This window comes from Papilio machaon, chromosome 1, assembly GCF_912999745.1.
Source record: "Papilio machaon chromosome 1, ilPapMach1.1, whole genome shotgun sequence".
Classification (NCBI taxonomy): Eukaryota; Metazoa; Arthropoda; class Insecta; order Lepidoptera; family Papilionidae; genus Papilio; species Papilio machaon.
This window is the reverse complement of record NC_059986.1, coordinates 6,221,244-6,241,282: the sequence shown is the minus strand read 5'-3', so window position 1 is coordinate 6,241,282 and position 20,039 is coordinate 6,221,244. Positions and strand designations below refer to the sequence as shown.

At 32.3% G+C, this 20,039-nt stretch overlaps 3 protein-coding genes across 3 annotated transcripts; all 3 read right to left on the bottom strand.

The window, feature by feature from the left end:
- Nucleotides 1–63: 63 nt before the first annotated feature.
- Nucleotides 64–4,375, bottom strand: LOC106719862 (cysteine desulfurase, mitochondrial). Its single transcript, XM_014514330.2, has 8 exons — nucleotides 4,160–4,375; nucleotides 4,007–4,086; nucleotides 3,529–3,783; nucleotides 3,160–3,325; nucleotides 2,465–2,749; nucleotides 1,911–2,084; nucleotides 871–1,003; nucleotides 64–287 (listed from the first exon to the last, which is right to left on the bottom strand). Exons 1-8 carry the CDS (start codon nucleotides 4,278–4,280, stop codon nucleotides 134–136), a joined length of 1,368 nt encoding a protein of 455 aa, XP_014369816.2. The 5' UTR covers nucleotides 4,281–4,375; the 3' UTR covers nucleotides 64–133.
- A 927-nt stretch (nucleotides 4,376–5,302) lies between these two features.
- Nucleotides 5,303–7,422, bottom strand: LOC106719929 (negative elongation factor E). The gene is made up of 4 exons (XM_014514417.2): nucleotides 7,039–7,422; nucleotides 6,613–6,766; nucleotides 5,984–6,145; nucleotides 5,303–5,530 (listed from the first exon to the last, which is right to left on the bottom strand). The coding sequence occupies exons 1-4, from the start codon at nucleotides 7,304–7,306 to the stop codon at nucleotides 5,326–5,328; spliced, it is 789 nt and encodes a 262-aa protein (XP_014369903.2). The 5' UTR covers nucleotides 7,307–7,422; the 3' UTR covers nucleotides 5,303–5,325.
- Nucleotides 7,423–16,324: 8,902 nt separating this feature from the next.
- LOC106720016 (aromatic-L-amino-acid decarboxylase) lies at nucleotides 16,325–20,031 on the bottom strand. Its single transcript, XM_014514553.2, has 5 exons — nucleotides 19,756–20,031; nucleotides 18,066–18,186; nucleotides 17,876–17,989; nucleotides 17,536–17,655; nucleotides 16,325–17,454 (listed from the first exon to the last, which is right to left on the bottom strand). Exons 1-5 carry the CDS (start codon nucleotides 19,839–19,841, stop codon nucleotides 16,384–16,386), a joined length of 1,512 nt encoding a protein of 503 aa, XP_014370039.2. The 5' UTR covers nucleotides 19,842–20,031; the 3' UTR covers nucleotides 16,325–16,383.
- Between the last annotated feature and the right edge of the window lie 8 nt (nucleotides 20,032–20,039).

The window sequence follows — 20,039 nt, the reverse complement described above, 5'->3', positions numbered from 1 at the left end:
TTTTTTCAATATATCCACAAAAAAAACAATTTTATTTAATTTTTAAACACAAAACAGATCTGCCGAAAATACAACTTTCTACAAAGAAAAAAACGTCCGTTTATACATACATCTAGTAGTAGATATAAAATATTTAATGCTGTGACCATTTGATGGTTTTAATATCAACACCCTCTTGCACCATTTCCCAGAGCGGACTCATTTCGCGAAGTCTCTCCACATGACGTATTGTCTTCTCCGCCGTGTACTCCACCTCCTCCATAGTTGTAAACCTGCCTAAACCAAACCTACAAACAAATACATAAAGTTAACATATCTTACTTTTAATATTATGAATGCGTATGTATGGATGAATCCGTCTTCTGACGACGCCAGGATGATGTTTGTTGACCGACATATGTTTGAGAAATAATGTATATGATTAGATGTATTATTAATTGGATGCCTTATGGGGCGGTATGGTCACATTGCGACAAAGCCTCTTAAATAACTAAATAAAAAAAATGTATGGATGGATGTTGGTTGAAGATTGACAGGGGAAAACGAGAAACGGGAAAGATAAAACTGACAACTGGACCAATCGTGACTTTCTGAAACCAGAATCTCCGTTTAAAATCGACAGGGATGATGATGTTTTTTTTATAGGCCACGCTATGCCGCCCTCTCATTCCCCTAACATATTTGTGGGTCAGGGACCTTGGGTACAGAAGTTTCTTTATTTAAAATCATAATCCAAAAAGATTACAAATTTCTTACATTGACGTTATGGCAATCTCAGAAAGACAATCTCAGAAACCCACAGTAATAGCCGTGATCAACCAGTTGGCCACCATTGATGTAAGCTAATAATATAAAGGCGAGATGATATACCTAATTGAGCTGTGTGCTAAGTCCTCATCAGTGCCGATGGCTCTGAGCACATAGGAGGGCTCCAGGGACGCAGAAGTACATGCAGAGCCACTTGACAACGCAACATCCTTTAATGCCATTAACAATGATTCACCTAAAAAGAGAATTTAGATTAAAAATATATTCAAAGCCACTCATTTGCTGCTAGTAGAGATTATAAATGTGAATGTTTGGATGTATGGATGATTATATGTTAGAAGGTATCTCCAAAATGGCTTAATGGACCGCGATCAAAATTGGTATCATTGTAGAACAGTCTGGAAGAACTCATATCATACCTATGATCCCGGAAATATGTATGGTCCCTTGACTCTTTACTCGATAAATCCGCAATGATGCAACATACCTTATTGATATTTAGCACAGAATGGAACATAACCTCGACAAACATGAGATATTTTTCTCTCTCGTTTTTAATTCTGCACAGACGAAGTTGCGTGCAAAAGGTAGTATCTTAAAAAACATTAAAGATCCAATAACATCATTCTCTTTTCATGATTTGTGTTTTAAAAGTCAACAATATTATCAGTGAAATTATTAATTTAAATAAATAAAACCACCTACGGACTGTAATCACTATAATAGTTGATAATGACCAATAAGTATATGACGACTTATCTTTAAGTATATAATATTATCATAGTGACCAAAGAACTAAAAGGACAAACTAGCTGTCGCCCGTGACTCCGTCCGCGCGGAATAAAAAAAAACTTAATTAGTAGCCTATGTGTTCTCCAGGCTATATTGTAGAATAAATAGACGTAGGTCTATGTCAAATTTCGGCAAGATCCATGCAACTATTCTGGAGATATCTTCTAACAAACTTCCATACATCCAAACATTCGCATATATAATATTAGTAAGATGTATTTTAATACCCTTAGCTAAGAGAAATATTACACCAATTTAAGTTTAAATTAATTTTAAATGTAATATTTGTAATTTTAACTCCAATTGCATCCCAGTTACTGGTATAAAAAGAAAAAAAAAATAGTTTTTACCTTCAACATAAGCAAATGACAAATTTACACATCCAGGATAAGTTAGTTCGGAGTCACCATTTCTGATTACATGGGACAGTTTGGAGTAAATCTTATCTAGAAACCTTTGAGACAATTTCTCCATCCAAGCATGGTCATATTTCATTTCTCGTTGTGCTAATTCACAAGCCGCACCTTTAGGATCAAAATAATGAATCAATATGTGCCTTATAAATAAAAGCACAGTGGCTTTACTATTAAATTAATATTCGAGTTACTGGTTATCATGTGATCCTTCCATAATTCCTTTTTTCTTCATAGAGAAGGAACAAACATTGAATGGTGACACAGCAAATGTGATAACTGCATAATACTAATCATTTGATTCAAATACATATGTAAAATAAGATAGGGAGTTGAAAACAAGACTATAAGATGAAAAAGTTAGTGCCTGTTAATTCGCATTTCTAAACACTTATTATTTTCAACTAAAAAATAATATTACATAGATAGGCACTTTTGACAGTCATTGACGTTGATTCTTATTTAAAACTTGTAATATTAAAAAAACTTACCTAATCCTACTACCAATGGAGTGGGTACAGTTCCGCTTCTCATTCCTCTCTCCTGACCGCCTCCACTTTGTAAGGGTTCAACACGTACCCTGGGTCGGCGTCTGATGAATAATGCACCCACTCCTTTAGGGCCGTAAATTTTGTGACCAGATATTGACATAAGATCTATATTCATTTTATTGACATCAAGAGGTATTTTGCCAAGTGCCTGAGCTGCGTCAGTATGAAAGAATACTTTTTTGCTTTTGCATATAGCTCCAATATCAGCTATTGGCTGTTTTACACCTGAAAAAATTAGCATCCTTTGATAAGTAACATATTTTACCGATTTACATGAAATAAGAATATCTTTATATCTTTTAACTTCATCATCATCAGCTCACTATAAGTCCTCACCAAGGGGCTTGGAGCCTACCCTAAGTTAGGGGTGACTAGGCCATAGTCAACCACGCTGGCCAAGTGCAGGTTGGTTGACTTCACACATATCTTTGTTTCCTTCACCGTAAGAACGTCGGATAAATGTAATATGTAAATCGAAACTCGAAAAACACATTGGTACATGGCGGGATTCAAACCCAGGATCTACAGATTGCAAGTCAAGTGCTTAACCCCTGAGCCACCGACGCTATGATAATATTAACATGTAAACATGTTTCATAGACTTTGTTACAAGTTGTGATAAATTATATCTTTACCTATTTCATTATTAACAGTCATAATTGATACAAGACTTGTTTCAGGTGTTAAGGCCTCTTCTAATTGCTGTAGATTTATTATTCCATTTGGTCCGACTGGTAGATAGGTTATTTTGAAACCTTCACCCTCCAATGCACGACATGAATCAAGGACACATTTATGTTCCTACAAAAATCATTTCATATTAGTAACTAAGAGAGTGATAGTCACCTCAATTTCTTGACTAGTACATATTTTGCTTGAAGAATACTTACATATGTTCATAGGATTGATGATAGGATATTACAGTTTTCAAATTAATATATATAAGTTTTCTTCATTACATAAGAAGGATTACTGAACCTTAAAAATATTTAATCCATACTTACAATCTGTGTAGTAACAATGTGCTTTTTTCTTGGTGCATAAAAATGTGCCACTCCTTTGACAGATATATTATTAGACTCTGTGGCTCCTGATGTAAATATGATTTCTTTAGGATCAGCTCCTATTAAATTTGCCACTTGTTCTCTTGCTTTCTCTACAGCCGATTCACTTTCCCATCCATAAGTGTGTGTTCGAGAATGTGGATTTCCATGGTAACTTACTAAATATGGTAACATTGCATCAAGTACTCTGGGATCCTGGAAGATATGTTTATATGTTATTCAATATCGTGGTTGAAATACTTAAGTGATAGACACCTTTTCCTTAATGTGTATTTTCTGTTATTGCACAATACAGCATCATAATAATCTACATATAATTCTTTTTCATAGTTTTTACGTATGCGCTGATTGGTTTTCCAAGTTTTTTATACTATTTATTTTCCTAGAATTTGGTCCAAGGTTGAGAAATTATACTTACCATAGGAGTTGTTGCTTGAGCGTCAAAGTAAAGTGGACGACCAATTTCTTCATGCTTTAATGAAAACTTGTCATTATCAACTGAAATATACGAAAACGATTAAAGTTAAGCTAATATATAATAATGAGGTAACTAAATGGACAAAATGTTTACCTCTGTTTGATAAATTTCTGCTTGCTTGAATTACCATTACGATACCACTTTCTTGTTGTAATATTCGTTTCAAAGAATTGTTTACGTACAACTGCGTAATATTATTGATAATCCGAAACATCTTTTAACGAAATGGGTTATTAATTCGTAAATTACATAAAATCTCTATTTGCCGACTGAAAATTAAATCGAAGAAGACTTTATTTTTCACTCAGTGTTAACGGTGTTAACTCAATGTGACATTGACGTCTTGTCAGAAGGCATAGGCGTTTAAAACATTTCAATGTATAAAAATTACAAAAACTCACGTGCTCATTTTTCATGAAATGTAAAAAATCACCACAGTTTTATTTGTGCAACCATCATTATTTCTTAACTTCCTAATAATTTCAAATTTGCTCCATAAAATATCTTTACCAGTATTGCATTATTGGTTTGTAGTATTATTTATTTTTGTAATTTTCAGTCTTTAATTGAACATGGCAGTTAAACATATTAAGGGCACCTTGCACGCAATCGAATACTTCCACCATAAATAAAACTCTCTAAATAACAGTGGTAGACGCCAGCAACAACATTATCGGTTGCACGATTGGGCCGGCTAGCCTGGTGAAATACCACAACCACAGAGAAGATAGAAGTGAAAAGGAAGCAATTCCGCTGATGCCTTGATGGGTAGGCTGAGGATTCGGACGTCCATTTGGTGTGGCCAAATGAACCTCCGCAATCCACTTTTCGCCATTTCGGGAGACGAAACGCGACCGGTGGCGAGCCGCGTCGCCGTCTTATCTGATACGATACGTCTTTTCTGAAACGTCTTCTGAAATATACATCTGTAAATCGAAAAACCCCTGAGCCAGCGACGCTCTCTTTAAATTAAATGAAAATGATTTATTTACGAAGAAATAAATACAAACATCAACAGTCATACGTCAACAGCTCATATGTTCTGATTTTTAGTTATTATTTATTTGGTATCTATAACTTGTTGAATTCTCTGGCTTTCGCATCCAGCCCAATGACTTTTCCTCGCAAGGTCATCGGCATTACAGTGACCATATCATTTTCGTTTTCGACAACAATTTTTTTTTAAATTATCGAGAATTTTTCTTACACTTTTATTTAAAAAACAATATTTTTATCTTTTTTATTGTAATAATTTCAAATTAATCAAATATATCATCGTAGGTTAAAAGAGTCCGTTTTGTGTCTTTTGGAGGCGCTGGAGCGTTTCGTGCAGAAGCCGCTGCCGTCGCCCAAGTTCCTGCAGATGGACGCCGAGTCAATGTTGCTCGCCAATTTTCTTCGGAATCTTCCATAGCTGCTAGAGCATGTGATGCCAAATCTGGCGTTTCAAATGTTAATAATACCCTGAAATCAATCATTATTCGTGTTAGTATCGAAGTATAAAACCACATTGTTCTTTGCTCATGAAATAATTGTTTAAACTAATAAGAAAATAATAATATTATGAATAGCGGTAAAGTAAAAATTCTTCTCCAATTTAATTATACTTATTTACCTTTTCTTAATAAGAACATAAATATTATATGAAACTAACTTTTACCCGCGACTCCGTCCGCGCGGAATAAAAAATAGAAAACGGTGTAAAAATTATCCTATGTCCGTTTCCTGGTTCTAAGCTACCTGCCCACCAATTTTCAGTCAAATCGATTCAGCCGTTCTTGAGTTATAAATAGTGTAACTAACACGACTTTCTTTTATATATATAGATTATAATTTTTTTTTGTAGATGAGACAAAGACTGTTTATTGATTTAATATGCTATGTCTTTTTTAAGGATAGGGTATACTTAGTACTCACTTCTCATCATCCTCCTGTACATATGTGAATGGCTCAAATGTAGTTAGTCTTCGCCTTATTACTTCCTCTGTTATATTGGCACCTGTTACTTGTACCATGCAGCTCTTTGATGTATTTGAATTGGGAGTTTCACCACCTTGGTTACGAGTAGCTTTTTCTTCTCTGCAATAAGGCAAATTTGTTTTATTGATTATATTTTTATTTTTTCTGCATAATAATCCTGATACAATGCACAGGTACAAGTAAGTTAATTAGTTTCTTATAGTTGATTTTTATGTGTTGCCTACCTATATCAACGGAGAAGGGCATGCACAGAAAGAGGATATTTCCCCTTTCTATGAGTCCCCTCTTCTGTCAAATCCACTTCCTCTTTCCATCCTTTTCTAAAAATAAAAGGGTGAGAAGGGAAAGAGAACTAAAATTAGGCATCCGACACCGCACTCATCAGACGAAATGTGAAATTGCTTCCACTTCACGTCTTTCTTCTGTGTGGTTCTGGTATTCCACCAGTCGACCTGGCCCATTCAACAAATATTGTTGGTGCACCCAACAAATTCTATTGTTACGGGATCTACCACTATTAAAAATTGTTTAAATGTAACAAACAGAGATTGTAAAATTCTCCATACTTCTCTCTGGCAGTGACAAATGAATCATATAGATATTTAACACGAGGAGATGGTTTCTCTTCTGGTGGCGGAGGTTCTTGTGAAGCACTGAAGGGCTGATATGATGCTACACCTCCTGTGGCACCTGCTGATCCACTAAGTTTCCGTTCCCTACCTGAAATGTAGTTAATAGTTTTTATTTAGTAGACCTCACACTAAATAAAAACTATCATCTGTTAATTACCATGCATTTCGTTCACTATGCTGAGAATATAACATTTCGCTAAAGATTGAATATCAAATTTATTGAGTGAAGTAACTTTTCACCATTCAATTTTTCATTATAATGTCTTAGCAGAGTTAACATAGTTATGAATATACACCACTCAGCTGGTGTAAAATATGCAAGTTCACATTACGACACGAAATAGAAAAAAACCTAGTTACCTGCACGAGGACGTTTAAAAGTAGCATTTTGTGGTTGAGGAGGTGGGCTTTTGATAGCTTGAATTGCACCACTTTTGATTAGCTTCCGAGCAATTTCTCGTGCATCTCGTGCCTCGGTTGGTCGTTTAGGTAATATAGGCTTTTCAGGCTCTTGCTTGGGTGCTTTTAAAGCTTGTAGAGCCTTCTTTTTCTTTTTTAATTTTTGATATTTTGCTTGCAGCATTAATTCTTCTTCTGTCAAATTTGAAGTAAAGTGCAAATACACCATTTTTTTAAGTTGTTTCACAAATTAGTGACCTGTTACGTATCTTTGATATTTTATTTAATTGCTTACCGCTACAAAAACAACCACCTTAAAAGCAATATTTTGAAACGCCAAGTTGACATTTGACAACAAAGAGCATGTAAAATTCAAACGACAAAACAACGTCATTTGTGACATTATCGCAAAAAAATTGCAGAATAGATAAACAAACCAAGTTTCAAATGAGATAAAAGGTGCAAATAGTGCATTTTTATTTAAACATATTTTTATAAAGGCACAAAGCTACCCCAAAATTTCTACAAGATTTTTTTTCACGATGTCACCTGAGAATGACTTCCGAGTTCAGAGTCTGAGATTTATGTCTTTAGGGATTTAAAAAAAACTAAATAACTTTATTTAAATAACGGCTGTACTTAGGCGGTTATGTTTTAAAGACATACTTATCAGCTAGTTTGTTAATCTATCTATCTAGTTTCGTAATAAATCTTATTCTTTACGATAAATAATAACAGATTTAATTGTTAAATAATTAAAGCCAAAGATTTTAAACATTACATGAATAATCACATTGAAATTGAACAATACAGTTATTATATACATTACATATCAAGAAAGCAAAAACTGCATTGTGCGGCGATACACAAAATAATAACGGGCGTTGTTTATTTATCTTCAGAGATTCAAAAATATTCTCATCAACTATAAAGGATAAATCCTTGGGCCATGGTTTGAAATCTTTCAGTCACCGTCACTCGTAACATCGTAAACTTTTTTTAATACAGATCTCGAAATGGAGTTCAAACAGTTAATGTTCTTATTTATGGTTATTATATTATGTTGCTTGTTTACAAGCAATGCGTTACCGTCGCCTAACGTATATTTCCAAGGTGGTAAGTAGTTTAACTTACAATAATTGTGTTACTTACTACAGACTGACTTCTGCCCGCGTTTTCATCTACTTGGAATTCTATTAAAATTGAGTGTTTATTTCATAAAATTTATCAAAACTATACTCTTCGATATTAAACAAGAACGCGAATATTTGGTTTTTTATTTTTTAGATAGGTCGCATCAGACTGAGTCTGGGTGTGTGGATGTCAAAAAATTATGTGACGTGAACCTTATTTTTAAGCTAATTTTATTAAATTATTCTTTTCAGCATTCGATATTCCTGAAATAGTGAGATGTATGTTTGAAGAACCCACAGAAGATACCATTTGCCAGAAAGATTGTTTCTTTAAAGGATATTTATACGGCATCTGTGTTGGCAATACATGCACCTGTCTTTGACTTGTAATGAAACGTCGACTATAGAATTTAAAAACTCTAAATATTAGAAAATTAAGGGAATGTATATCTAAGTAATTATATAACAAACAAAGATTATTTATTTTATTTATCACTGAACGACCACCTTCTATCTTTATTTACTTGCACTTCAAAAAATCTTACGAGTTGCCAGTTGCAATACTGTATCATGTTACCGTGTTTACCGTGATACAAAACCATGATATATGTGCTTTTTCTATGAGAATAAAAACGATGAACTTTATTTTTTGTATGAGGGTTTCGACAATGGCAAGTCACGGTTATGTTATCGAGTAATCGAGCTGGTAAACGAAGTGAATAAAACTTGCTTGACACCCTGTTCTGAGAGGCAGCACCTTGTTAGATAAAGATAAGGATAACAATTCAATTTACAATAAGTTGAAGTATTATAATTTTTATGCAGTTAAATATTTATACAGTCTAATAATCACATCTTATGACTAATCATCATCATCATCATCATCAACAGCCTTTATCTGCCCACTGCTGGGCATAGGCCTTTCCCAATGCCTAATGACAAGGAACAATTAATTTGTTATCATTAAAGAAGTAAAAACAAACACTGTAATTCACATCAGTTTAAAATAAAGTGGCCCTTCGCATACTTATCTTGAAACATTTAAAAATATTCTCATTTCCTGTTCAAATCTTAAGTACAGTCGCATTTGAAATGAGGTTTCAAAAGTTAACATTTAGTTTAGTGGTTGCAATAAGTTGTGTGGTTTCAAGTAATGCCAAACCTTCGCCGAATGCATTTCTCCAAAGAGGTTTGTACTTAACTTTTAATGTGTATAACGGGTTTTTAGGTTGTATATTTAACAAGTAAATAAGTAATAAAGTAATGAACGACCTCATTTAATGATATCTTATTTCAGCTTACGACATTCCTGAAACACCGAGATGCATGTTTGAACAGCCCACTGAGGACATCCTTTGCCTTGAACATTGTCTCACTAAAAGATTTTCGCACGGAGTCTGTTTTCGGTACATATGCACTTGCTTTGTTTTATAAATGAAATTAGTCTAAGAAAAAAAAAATGTGTAAAACCCTACTTCAAAATTTTTCATGTACTTTTGTAGTATATTTTTAGGTTCAAGGCAATCAATAAATAGATTAACCAAAGAAAAAAAATGTTCTTTTATTACTATTAGAAACCGAAATTCATCGTAAATATGTAAAGGAGGTATCAGATCATATAAAATAGGAATTAGTAATCTCTGCAAATTTCTTAAGACAATCATAGAGTCCTCATATATAACGTAATTATAATTAGACACACTGACATGGTTTAAATATATCAATGACTAAGTCAGGAATTTAGAGTAGTTGCAATTAAAGATAAATTAAGAATATGCGGATATGATAACGTTAACTGAGAGTCTAGCATATAGAAAAGAGGCTTAGTTATTATGTCCACCACATAAAATTATTTGTTAATTAGCAACATTTCGTTCAAAGTCAAAACAATCAGACACTTTGTGATTTGGCATAGAAAATACAAAACTACAATTTAATAAAATAGTCTTTTATGGAGATCTTAGACAGTCTTTTTAACATTTATTACACTGTGGCTAGGCACTAGGCTTGTGGCTAACACTAGTTGAATGTCGCGTGGCGCCGAATACATTCCGGCGGTTTTTTTTCAGCCGCATTCAATCCGGATACTCGTTAAACCGCCGCATTTCAAAACGGCCATGTTTTTGATAACAGCTAGCCGTAATGTAATACGGCGGATTATATAATGTGACTGCGACATAATACATTTTAACACAAAGCTATTTGCTCGAATAGATTTATTTAAATACTAGCTTTTACCTGCGACTCTGTCCGCGCGGAAAAAAAAATAGAAAACGGGGTAAAAATTATCCTATGTCCGTTTCCTTGCTCTAAGCTACCTGCCCACCAATTTTCAGTCAAATCGATTCAGCCGTTCTTGAGTTATAAATAGTGTAACTAACACGACTTTCTTTTATATATATAGATTTTTTTTACGCTATTACATTTGATTGCGCGGGTTCATGCACAGTTTTATTTGAAATAGACTGTAACTACTATAATATCATGATGATGATGTACTTTACTACTTGACTGTAAAGTTTTATCAAGAATACAGTTTTGGTATTATTATTTTAAGAAATAACTCAAAATTGTACTTGCTCGTTTGAAATGATTTTCTCACTACATATAGGGTTCACAAAAATGTAGTAAAAACAAGAACCGATCTGGTTAGCTTCTGCGGTAATAAGGTGCAAATACGATCTGCATTTACTACATTTTTATGCTTTAGAATAACAAAAAGATAAAAGGAAAAACATCAAAAAAAAATTGAGAATAATGAAAAACATAAAACATAGCTTTCTAAGAAAGAGTATATGTGGGACATTTAAATTTCTGTCGTTTGAAGACATGTACTTAAATTATTTAAATTAATATACACCAAGTAAGTAAATTTAATGTTCTCGAACGCATAATTATAACTCCATATCGGTGGTTTAAAATGCGTCATAATTTCAAACCTTTTTAATGAACTGTAACTTTTATTCTAGATGATTTTCCTCAACTTCGTAAAATATAACAGAATCATTAGAACTTACACTAGGTACATACGTAAAATGTTCGAAGTGTAAATTTTCTGGTTTCAAATACGTGTTGGGCGAACAGCGTGTGAGTATTAGTTTTTGATAATTTTGTAGAATGATGCGTTGCCTAGGCTTAGATTGAGGAAATACGTTGATGATTTGTAGAGAAAAATCTTTCATTGCAGTAACTGGCACATCTTTCCACAAACAGGTTTAATATACGATTATTATTACCTAGTATGTTTTAATTTAAAATATTAATAAATAGCGTTAGTCATGGTAAATTATGTCAGTATAAAGCATTTTGTAAATAAAATTCTTGCAGTTTAATATTTATAAAAATAATTTTATTTAAAAAATAATTACATAACAAGCTGGTTCAAACTTCATAAGACAGAATAAAAAGGAGTGATTTCTATCAAACCTTAGGAAATGCAACTGGACTTTCATTAACATCTCATCACCGTAAATACGAAAACGCAAATTATATTGAAATGGAGTTCAGAAAGTTGTTACTCTTCTTTATGTTCATATTATGTTGCGTCTCTGTGAATAATGGATACCCAGCACCAAATGTATTTCTCCAAAGAGGTATGTAGAGTTCCTTTTTAAGCACCTAAGTTTAAGTGTTAAGTGTAGTAATTTGAACTAATACTGTCGTATAATATATATCAAATAATAAAAACGTTGGACACATTGTTGTTCCTAAATCTAATTATTTAAAATAAAACTGTGTCATTGTTGTTGAATTTACATATGAGAATACATATAGTAGTATTTATTTGACTAAATTGCAATTAAATGGGTAGGAAAATAACTTCGTCGACTGTTCGCTTGTTATGGTTATCACAGCAATATTTATATTCGTAAGTAAACTGAGTACAAATTAAAAAATGACTTTATATTTATTGAATTATCCTTATTTCCCAGGAATGAAAATACCTGGAGTATGTCATTCTGACTCCACAGACGATATCTCGTGCATGGAATATTGCCTGCCTAGAGGACATTCGTTTGGAATCTGTATTAGCAACTTGTGCAGTTGTATTTAAGTTCAATAAAGAAAATTGTTATTTTAAAAGCTTATAGTAAATTAATAAATAACTGTTGGATCATATTTGCTTTATTTCATTTTCAGCAGTCTATTCACTGTAAATAAATTGCTGTAAAAAATAGAGTAGGTTACATAAGGTTTTAGATATTGCAGTATCTAACTTAGATTTGTTAAAGTATGTCGAGTTCAGTGGAAATTAAATATTAACATTTGATGACAGAGCATCTGAATAAAAGTAACTATAATGTCTCAGGAATGAGAAATTATACATATGTATTTTATAGGTTACTATTTACACTATTAAAAAAAGAAGAAAGAGACATTAAATTTTTAAATATGTTTATTGTTATAATTGATCAATCCTGCTGAAAGTTTTAATGGATGGATGGATATTTGTTATAAGGTATGTCCACAACTGCTTCATGGATCTGGATGTAAATACCAATGTACAACAATGTCTGAAAGTACACATAGACTACAATTTTTTAAATTATTATAAATATTTAAGTATTCCGACAATAACAAAAGCCAGTGTTGTGTACAATTGAATTTTTTATTCGTGATGTTAATATCTGATAAGAATAGATACATAATAAAATTAGTGATCGATCACATTGGAAACAAAACACTTGTAGCCGATCATAATGTAATGGACTTCGTGTATATGAGAATTACACACCCACAGATTATAAACATACTATGTAAAAGTTAAATAAGAATTTTTTTACGGAAATACGTAGGACTTATTATTTTAATAGGGCATTGTGCATTGGTGGTATGTAGGGTTTTTAAAATGGGGCACATGACTTTTTCCTTCCGAAAATAGTCAAATACGATGAAAAAGTATCAAGTACATTGCCATCCGGAACAATAAATTTGGTTAAGAATAAACCAAATAGCAAGTGCTTCAACTAAATATACAATTATGAACCAGAGATCACTCGATTTAAAATTTTCTAACAATTGATTTGAAAAATAGCTCTCTTGGTGTCGCAAACTTGGTGACTCACAACACTCGGTGGTCTAGATATATTTTATTGATCACCAGTGCTTTGTTTAGAATTATAAATAAACTAGCTGTCACCCGCGACTCCGTCCGCATGGTATTGAAAAAATATGTAATAAATCTAATATATAAAATTCTCGTGTCACAGTTTTCGTCACCGTACTCCTCCGAAACGGCTTGACCGATTCTCATGAAATTTTGTGAGCATATTCAGTAGGTCTGAGAATCGGCCAACATCTATTTTTCATTTTTTTTTTAACTGCGCGCGGACGGAGTCGCGGGCGACAGCTAGTAGCCTATATATTCTTCCAGACTATGTTCTACATCTGTACCAAATTTCATCAAGATCCGTTGAGCCGTTCCGAAGATACGTTCAAAAGAACATCCATCCATCCATCAAAACATTCGATTTTTTTTTATTAGTAAGATAGACATCGATGGGGTAAATAGAACTGTGATTGTAAACAAAACGCATTCAAGTAGGACTCATATGAGTAATCATGATGAACAATACTTTTATTTATATTATATATTCTATTTGTTAGAATTGTATTATTCTAGTAAACATACTTAATTAAAAATATAACCGCATTCCCATTAACTGCTCGACACGGAGTTCGCGTACACCAACTGCTCTTTTTATTTAGTTTTTTTTTGCATTAAAAATATATTAACATAAAATGGAGTTCAAAAAGTTTTTAATCTTCTTTATGGTGATAATAGCTATCTTACTTGTAAATGTTATCTCAACATCGCTCATTGAAAAAGGTACGTAATTGGAATTTTTCTCTATATTTGCATGTATGGATAATTTGTGTAGGCTCGGACCTCGGTGGGGGCTTAATATATGTACTGACAACGACATTAATAAAAGTGTAGTTGTAAGTGTGGACGTAAACTTAAATCTTTAAAATGTAACGCCCGATAGATTACACGCACGATTAAACGCGGTAGACACATTTACAAGGTAATAGTTTGACTAACTTAAGTTACTTAGTTTAGCTTACGTTAAATCAATAAAAATACAACCATCGATTTTTTTCCAAAACCATCTTTGCGTCAATCATCACAATCATGAATAATAATATCCCAAAGATTACCATTGGTGAACTGTGAACGTCATTGTAAGTGTTAAAAAGTTTAAATTATTTATTTTGCAGGTGTTAAACTCCACGATAGAGTAAAATGTCAATACGAAGAGCCCACTGAAGATATGGTGTGTCTTGAACATTGCCTGCCTAAAGGATATTCGTTTGGCTTCTGTGTAAACACTATGTGTAGGTGTAATTAATTTTTAAATAAACATTGAATAAAAAAGTTTGTATTTGGCGCATGGTACGTCGAGCAGAATAGGGTGCTCTTCTCAACGTGCCAATTCAAATGCTGGGTACTAACTTGAGTTGGCACGTGGAACAAAATTACTCTTGTATCCAACATGCCAAATCAAATTTCGGATATTTTACATTATTTTTACTTAAGAAATTTTTATTTGAATAATTGAATAAAGATATTGTTTGTATTTAGTTTGTGTGATTCTTAGTATATATTTTTTTATTAATTTAATTTTAAGTATGACCACAAGGTAAAACTTTCTCGACAAAAATTGACGTGGTTTATATCCTTTTTAAATAATTTGTTACATACAATTAATTAAGAAATTAGAAAAAAGCAATGAATACATAAAACTTATAAATCTAAACTTGTATAAACTTTAACAAAAAAGCTGTGTGAAGAATAACTTATATCTCATTAATACGGTAACTTCACAGAAAACATAATCCGTGTTAATTGTTATCATAATTTGTTAGTTATTTATGATGATTAATAAATTCGTAATTCTAGTTATACTCAGAAATTGCATGACGCACACGTACACATTAAAAAGGGGCATTGCTTGACCTTATGTAATGCAAATGTGTTCTCATTACCGTCCGACGCATATATACAGTGGTCATTGTATGATATTTGTTAGTCTGCGACAACTGTTGTGCTGTCAACGTGTATTCACACGAATTAAAATGGAGTTCAAAACATTAATATTCTTTTTTATGGTTATAATAAGTTGCTTCTTTGTTAGTAATGCCTTTCCCAGAGATATTGGTCTAGTAAAGCAAGAAACTGTAACGGAATTAAATGTTGTAACAAAAGAAAGTTCATCGTCCACTGTGACTGTGGAAAAAGGTACGTATTTTTTTTTCTTGAAATTGTGCAACTTGTTTTTTCTTTGTTTTTTTTTAAATTATGATATGTGATATAATTATATCCGGAAACATTATAAAGAAGTTATTTGTAGTTATAATTGATTTTATTAAGCAGATTGTTTTCAACATATGACTTAATAACTTAAGTAATATTAATTAATAATGGGGTTAAGGGTTAAAGAATATTCCAGTTGATTGATTTGGTTTATGTTTTGACATTTCAAATGACCAGATTTACATATTTAATACTCAGTTAGTGTTTAAATCATTTCCATTTCAATTCAACGTATTTGCTTTGTTACTCCTCTGCCAATAAATAGCTTCGAAAGAAATATGCGTTTATTACATTTGCTTATGTTTGCAATCATTCTTTCCTTTACCCTTGAATTAGCATTAACAATAATAATTTAACTTTAATGACTTATTATTTTTCAGTATATCACATCCCTGGAAGAGTGGCATGTCAATATGAAGAAACCACAGACGACATCGTGTGCCAGGAACATTGTTTGCCCAAAGGATATTCGTATGGCATCTGTGTAAGCTATACATGTAGCTGTATATGATTTAAAAACAAAAACCCATTTGTAGAAAAATAAAATTGTTACTTTTTTCATTTTTTCTTTTCTTTCTTACGTTCTATTTCCCTTGAACTAGTGATGTGGTATGGGTGATGTTTTCAAATTTAAAAATTAAAATAGTTAAAAAGTATTGAACACCTTAAGAAAATTAAGTGGGATTCAGTAAAACAAACAAAAAAAATGATTTATACTTTATTACCTAAACTTTATCATTGTACCATTTTCCCTATTGCTATTTAAAATTATTATACCTAACTCGCAAAAAGTATTTTTTTTTCTTCAAAATACGTCAAAGACTAAAGACAAACAAAGTAGATCGATAAGTGTTATTACTTTGTTTTTTCTTCAGAGATGCTTACGCTTTCAATACTTTCAATATTTGATATTTTGGATTTGACGCTTTTATTATTTAGGCAAATTATATCAGCCTCATGTTTAATATTCTTCCAGCTGAATTCAACGTCCTCTTTGGTCGTGAAGAGTGAACATATCACCCAACGTATTATGTAGCGACCACGATAACTCGCTGCTACCATAAATACTTTTTTCTTTGCAGTTAAATTTTCTAACATTTTTTTCGTTAAATTCTCACCATCTTTAAGTCTAAAGCACACCAATCCCATTGACGGTTCTGGCTCAACTACAAATCTTTCATCTGATTTCACTAGTTTCGCAAAGTGTTGTGCGAGACTGATATGATTTCTGATATGACTCCTCAAGCCTTCTGCACCATAAGTTTTCATCACCGACCACAATTTGAGAGATCTAAATCTGCGACCTAATGGCATCTGCCAATGTCTATAGTCTGGTATTTTCAAACTTGTTTTCACGTCATCTAAATAAATTCTCTGAACATCGAATGCGTTAATTAAGTCGTATCCATCCCGTACCCACATCGCAGAGCAATCGAAATTTACAAGCAACCATTTATGTGCATTCATATCGAAGGAATCGGCATATTCTACACCCTTCATAAATTCTCTGTATTCAGGACATATGAAAGCACTACCAGCGTACGCAGCATCTACATGTAACCAAACGTTATTTTCTTTACATATTGGTCCTAGCTCATAAAGAGGATCAAAAGCGCAAGTTCCTGTAGTTCCTAAGTTTGCAACTACGTAGCAAGGTATAAGTCCTTCGGCTACATCGTCTTCAAATGCTTTTTTCAATGTATCTCCACGTAGTTTACCATAAGCATCAGATTTTAATAGACGCATTTTCATTGAACCAAGGACTCCAGCTTTTTCTACCGAAGAATTGCATTGGTCTGAAGTGTAAGCAACTAGCTTGTTACGTATGTCATCAGGGTCAAGATCTGGGTTCTCCTTGATAAGCCTTCGAATCATTTTATCTTTAGCAGCAAGAAGACCAACGAGAGTAGATTCACTGGCAGAACCCTGATTTTAGATAAATGTTTGGATTAAAAACAATTCAGTTAGTTTACAGTTAGTTTAATTTTTAATTCAGTTTACATTTACCTGAATAATTCCTCCTCCAGGTCCCGAAGAGCAATTGAGAAATTCTTCTGGTAGACCAAGTAATTTGCCAAGCCAATTCATAGTAACCACTTCTAGCTCAGTGCATGCAGGACTCGCGATCTGTAAAATAAAATATGCGTGATGCTCATTTCCTATTAAAACAGTAACAATTTGCAGTAACAATACCTAAACTTAAATTGCTTATTTTATTTATTGCTGATTATTTTTAGAAGGCGCTTGGTTACTTTTGGTACAGTATTTTGTAGATTTTTCTAAAATTAAACGTAAAAAAGTGATTTTGAGTCGAAAAAGTATTAAATTTAAGACGAAAGGTGCTTACCCAGTTGAAGCCGATAACTCCAAGGCCATCACTCAGCAAGTTGCCAACAATACTGGCATACGAAATACCAGTTGGATAGTACGCATGAAATTGAGGATGATGCCAGTGAGTGGTCTAAAAAATACGAGTCTATTAGTTGAATTAAATTTTTCTTTACATATAACAAGTAATAACATATATTTTTACTTACGCCTGGCAAAATCATTTCAGTGAAATCTTTCAAAACGTCTTGCCAGTCGCAGGGTTTTTCCGGAGCATCTTCAGACATTTGTCTTAATAATTGACCCGGCTCAACAGATGGCAGCACATTTCTGGAAAAATATAAATATAATAAACATGTAATATAAAAAGTCAATTTGAACTTCAGTCTGAGAATGTGAAATCTATCGTAAGTATCAAAGTATCAATATTCTTTACGGAAAGAAGACAGCTGGACCTAGAAAAATTTGTATTGCGTAAGATATTTGTAAGCACAAATACAAGCATTTTCCCACAGAAATTACTTTATCTTACTATCTATTCCCATTACGTTACATAATAACTAAATTATTACTGTTATGTAAGTCAAAGGCTGAAATAAGGAAGCTCATTTAAAATTTCACATGAGATATTACAACATAATAGAAAGTATTCTGTACAACATATACGGTTAAGCTGGGAATTCTATGTTGTTGATTCCCAAGTGATATGGTTTCACCGTTTGTTTAAAAATTGTTGATACCAAAAACAATAGCAAACGGTGAGTCTCACTTATATTATTCGATAGATAACATTTCATTTAATTTTTATTTTCAAAGAAACTCATAAAAATTAATAACAATATTAAAATAGGAACTGAGCCACAGTATATTAAAATTTTAGTTAAAACGACGGTGATCACTATAAAGAGGTTAAATTTGTTATTAACACTCAGTTAAACAGGTGAGTTAACTAATGTTTATTTTAAAAAAAATATTTTTTCAACGTAAAAAGTTTTGTGTAAAAGCATCCTATGAAACTTTAGATCGTTACATCAGATTGTACAATGTTATTCAAAATTCTTACTGTTTATTCTCCAGTGTATTTAATAATTTCTGCTAATTCTAACATAATTACATTGTGAAATCACTACCGGTAAATAATTGAACTGATGGAGGGTTTCGTGTCTTTTATGATTAAAATCATTCATTGTGAAGTCATTGTAAGCTTGTTAAGTCATTAGCACACGTCTGTACGTGTGCGTGCGACGATTCTAATGTTGTCTTAAAACCTAAATAAAAAAAATACATATTATGAATTTAATTTAAATTTAAAAAATGAGTTAACTCGTTCAAAATCCATCTTTTGTAGAAAAATACTGTTATGTAAGGCAGTTATTTCTAATGCAAACGTAGCACCGTGATATGTAGCAGCAAGAAACGCAGAATAAATATAAAAAATAATTAGTTAATTGTTTCCTATGTTTTATAGAAATGTCAATGTACCACTCTAATTTTCAAACCCACTGTATAGTATGTAATGTTTAGTTCTTCATTTATTTGGATTAACAAGTACTACATAAAATACTAAAGAAAGTAATTCTCGAACTTACAATTAACCTTTGTTAATTGCAGCAGTATTTAAACGATTTTTTTAATTTCTAAGTGGTTGTATAGTATAATAAAAAAACATTGCTTAGCGGTTGTAAAATAAATGAAGACAGTGGTTAAAATTCCCAGTAGTTGCTCAATAAATCAAGAATAAGATCTATAAAATTGACATGGAATAAGGATTTTTATTGAAAAATACTCAAATTGATATTTATACAGGATGTGCCAATTTTAATTTAAAATAAAACGTGCGAATTGCAAATTAAAGATATAATAAAATTAAAGACAATAAGACATTATAAAATCACATACCTATCCCGTATATGATCATAGTAGTCGGCCAATATATCAATGGCAGCCTTCCCGAACTCCCGAAATTGTTTACTGTCCATTTCCATTGCGCACTTTGTAAACACTCACACTGATGCACTAGCAAAATTAAATAGTTACAATATATATTTTAATTTACTGTTTTAATTTCATACAATGTTGAAAACAAAAGAATGTTATAAGACTATGTTTTAAGGTATGATGTTGCGATGACGACTGGCAAGACAATGGAGGTTGTGGTGTCGAGAAGTGGATTTATAGCCGTA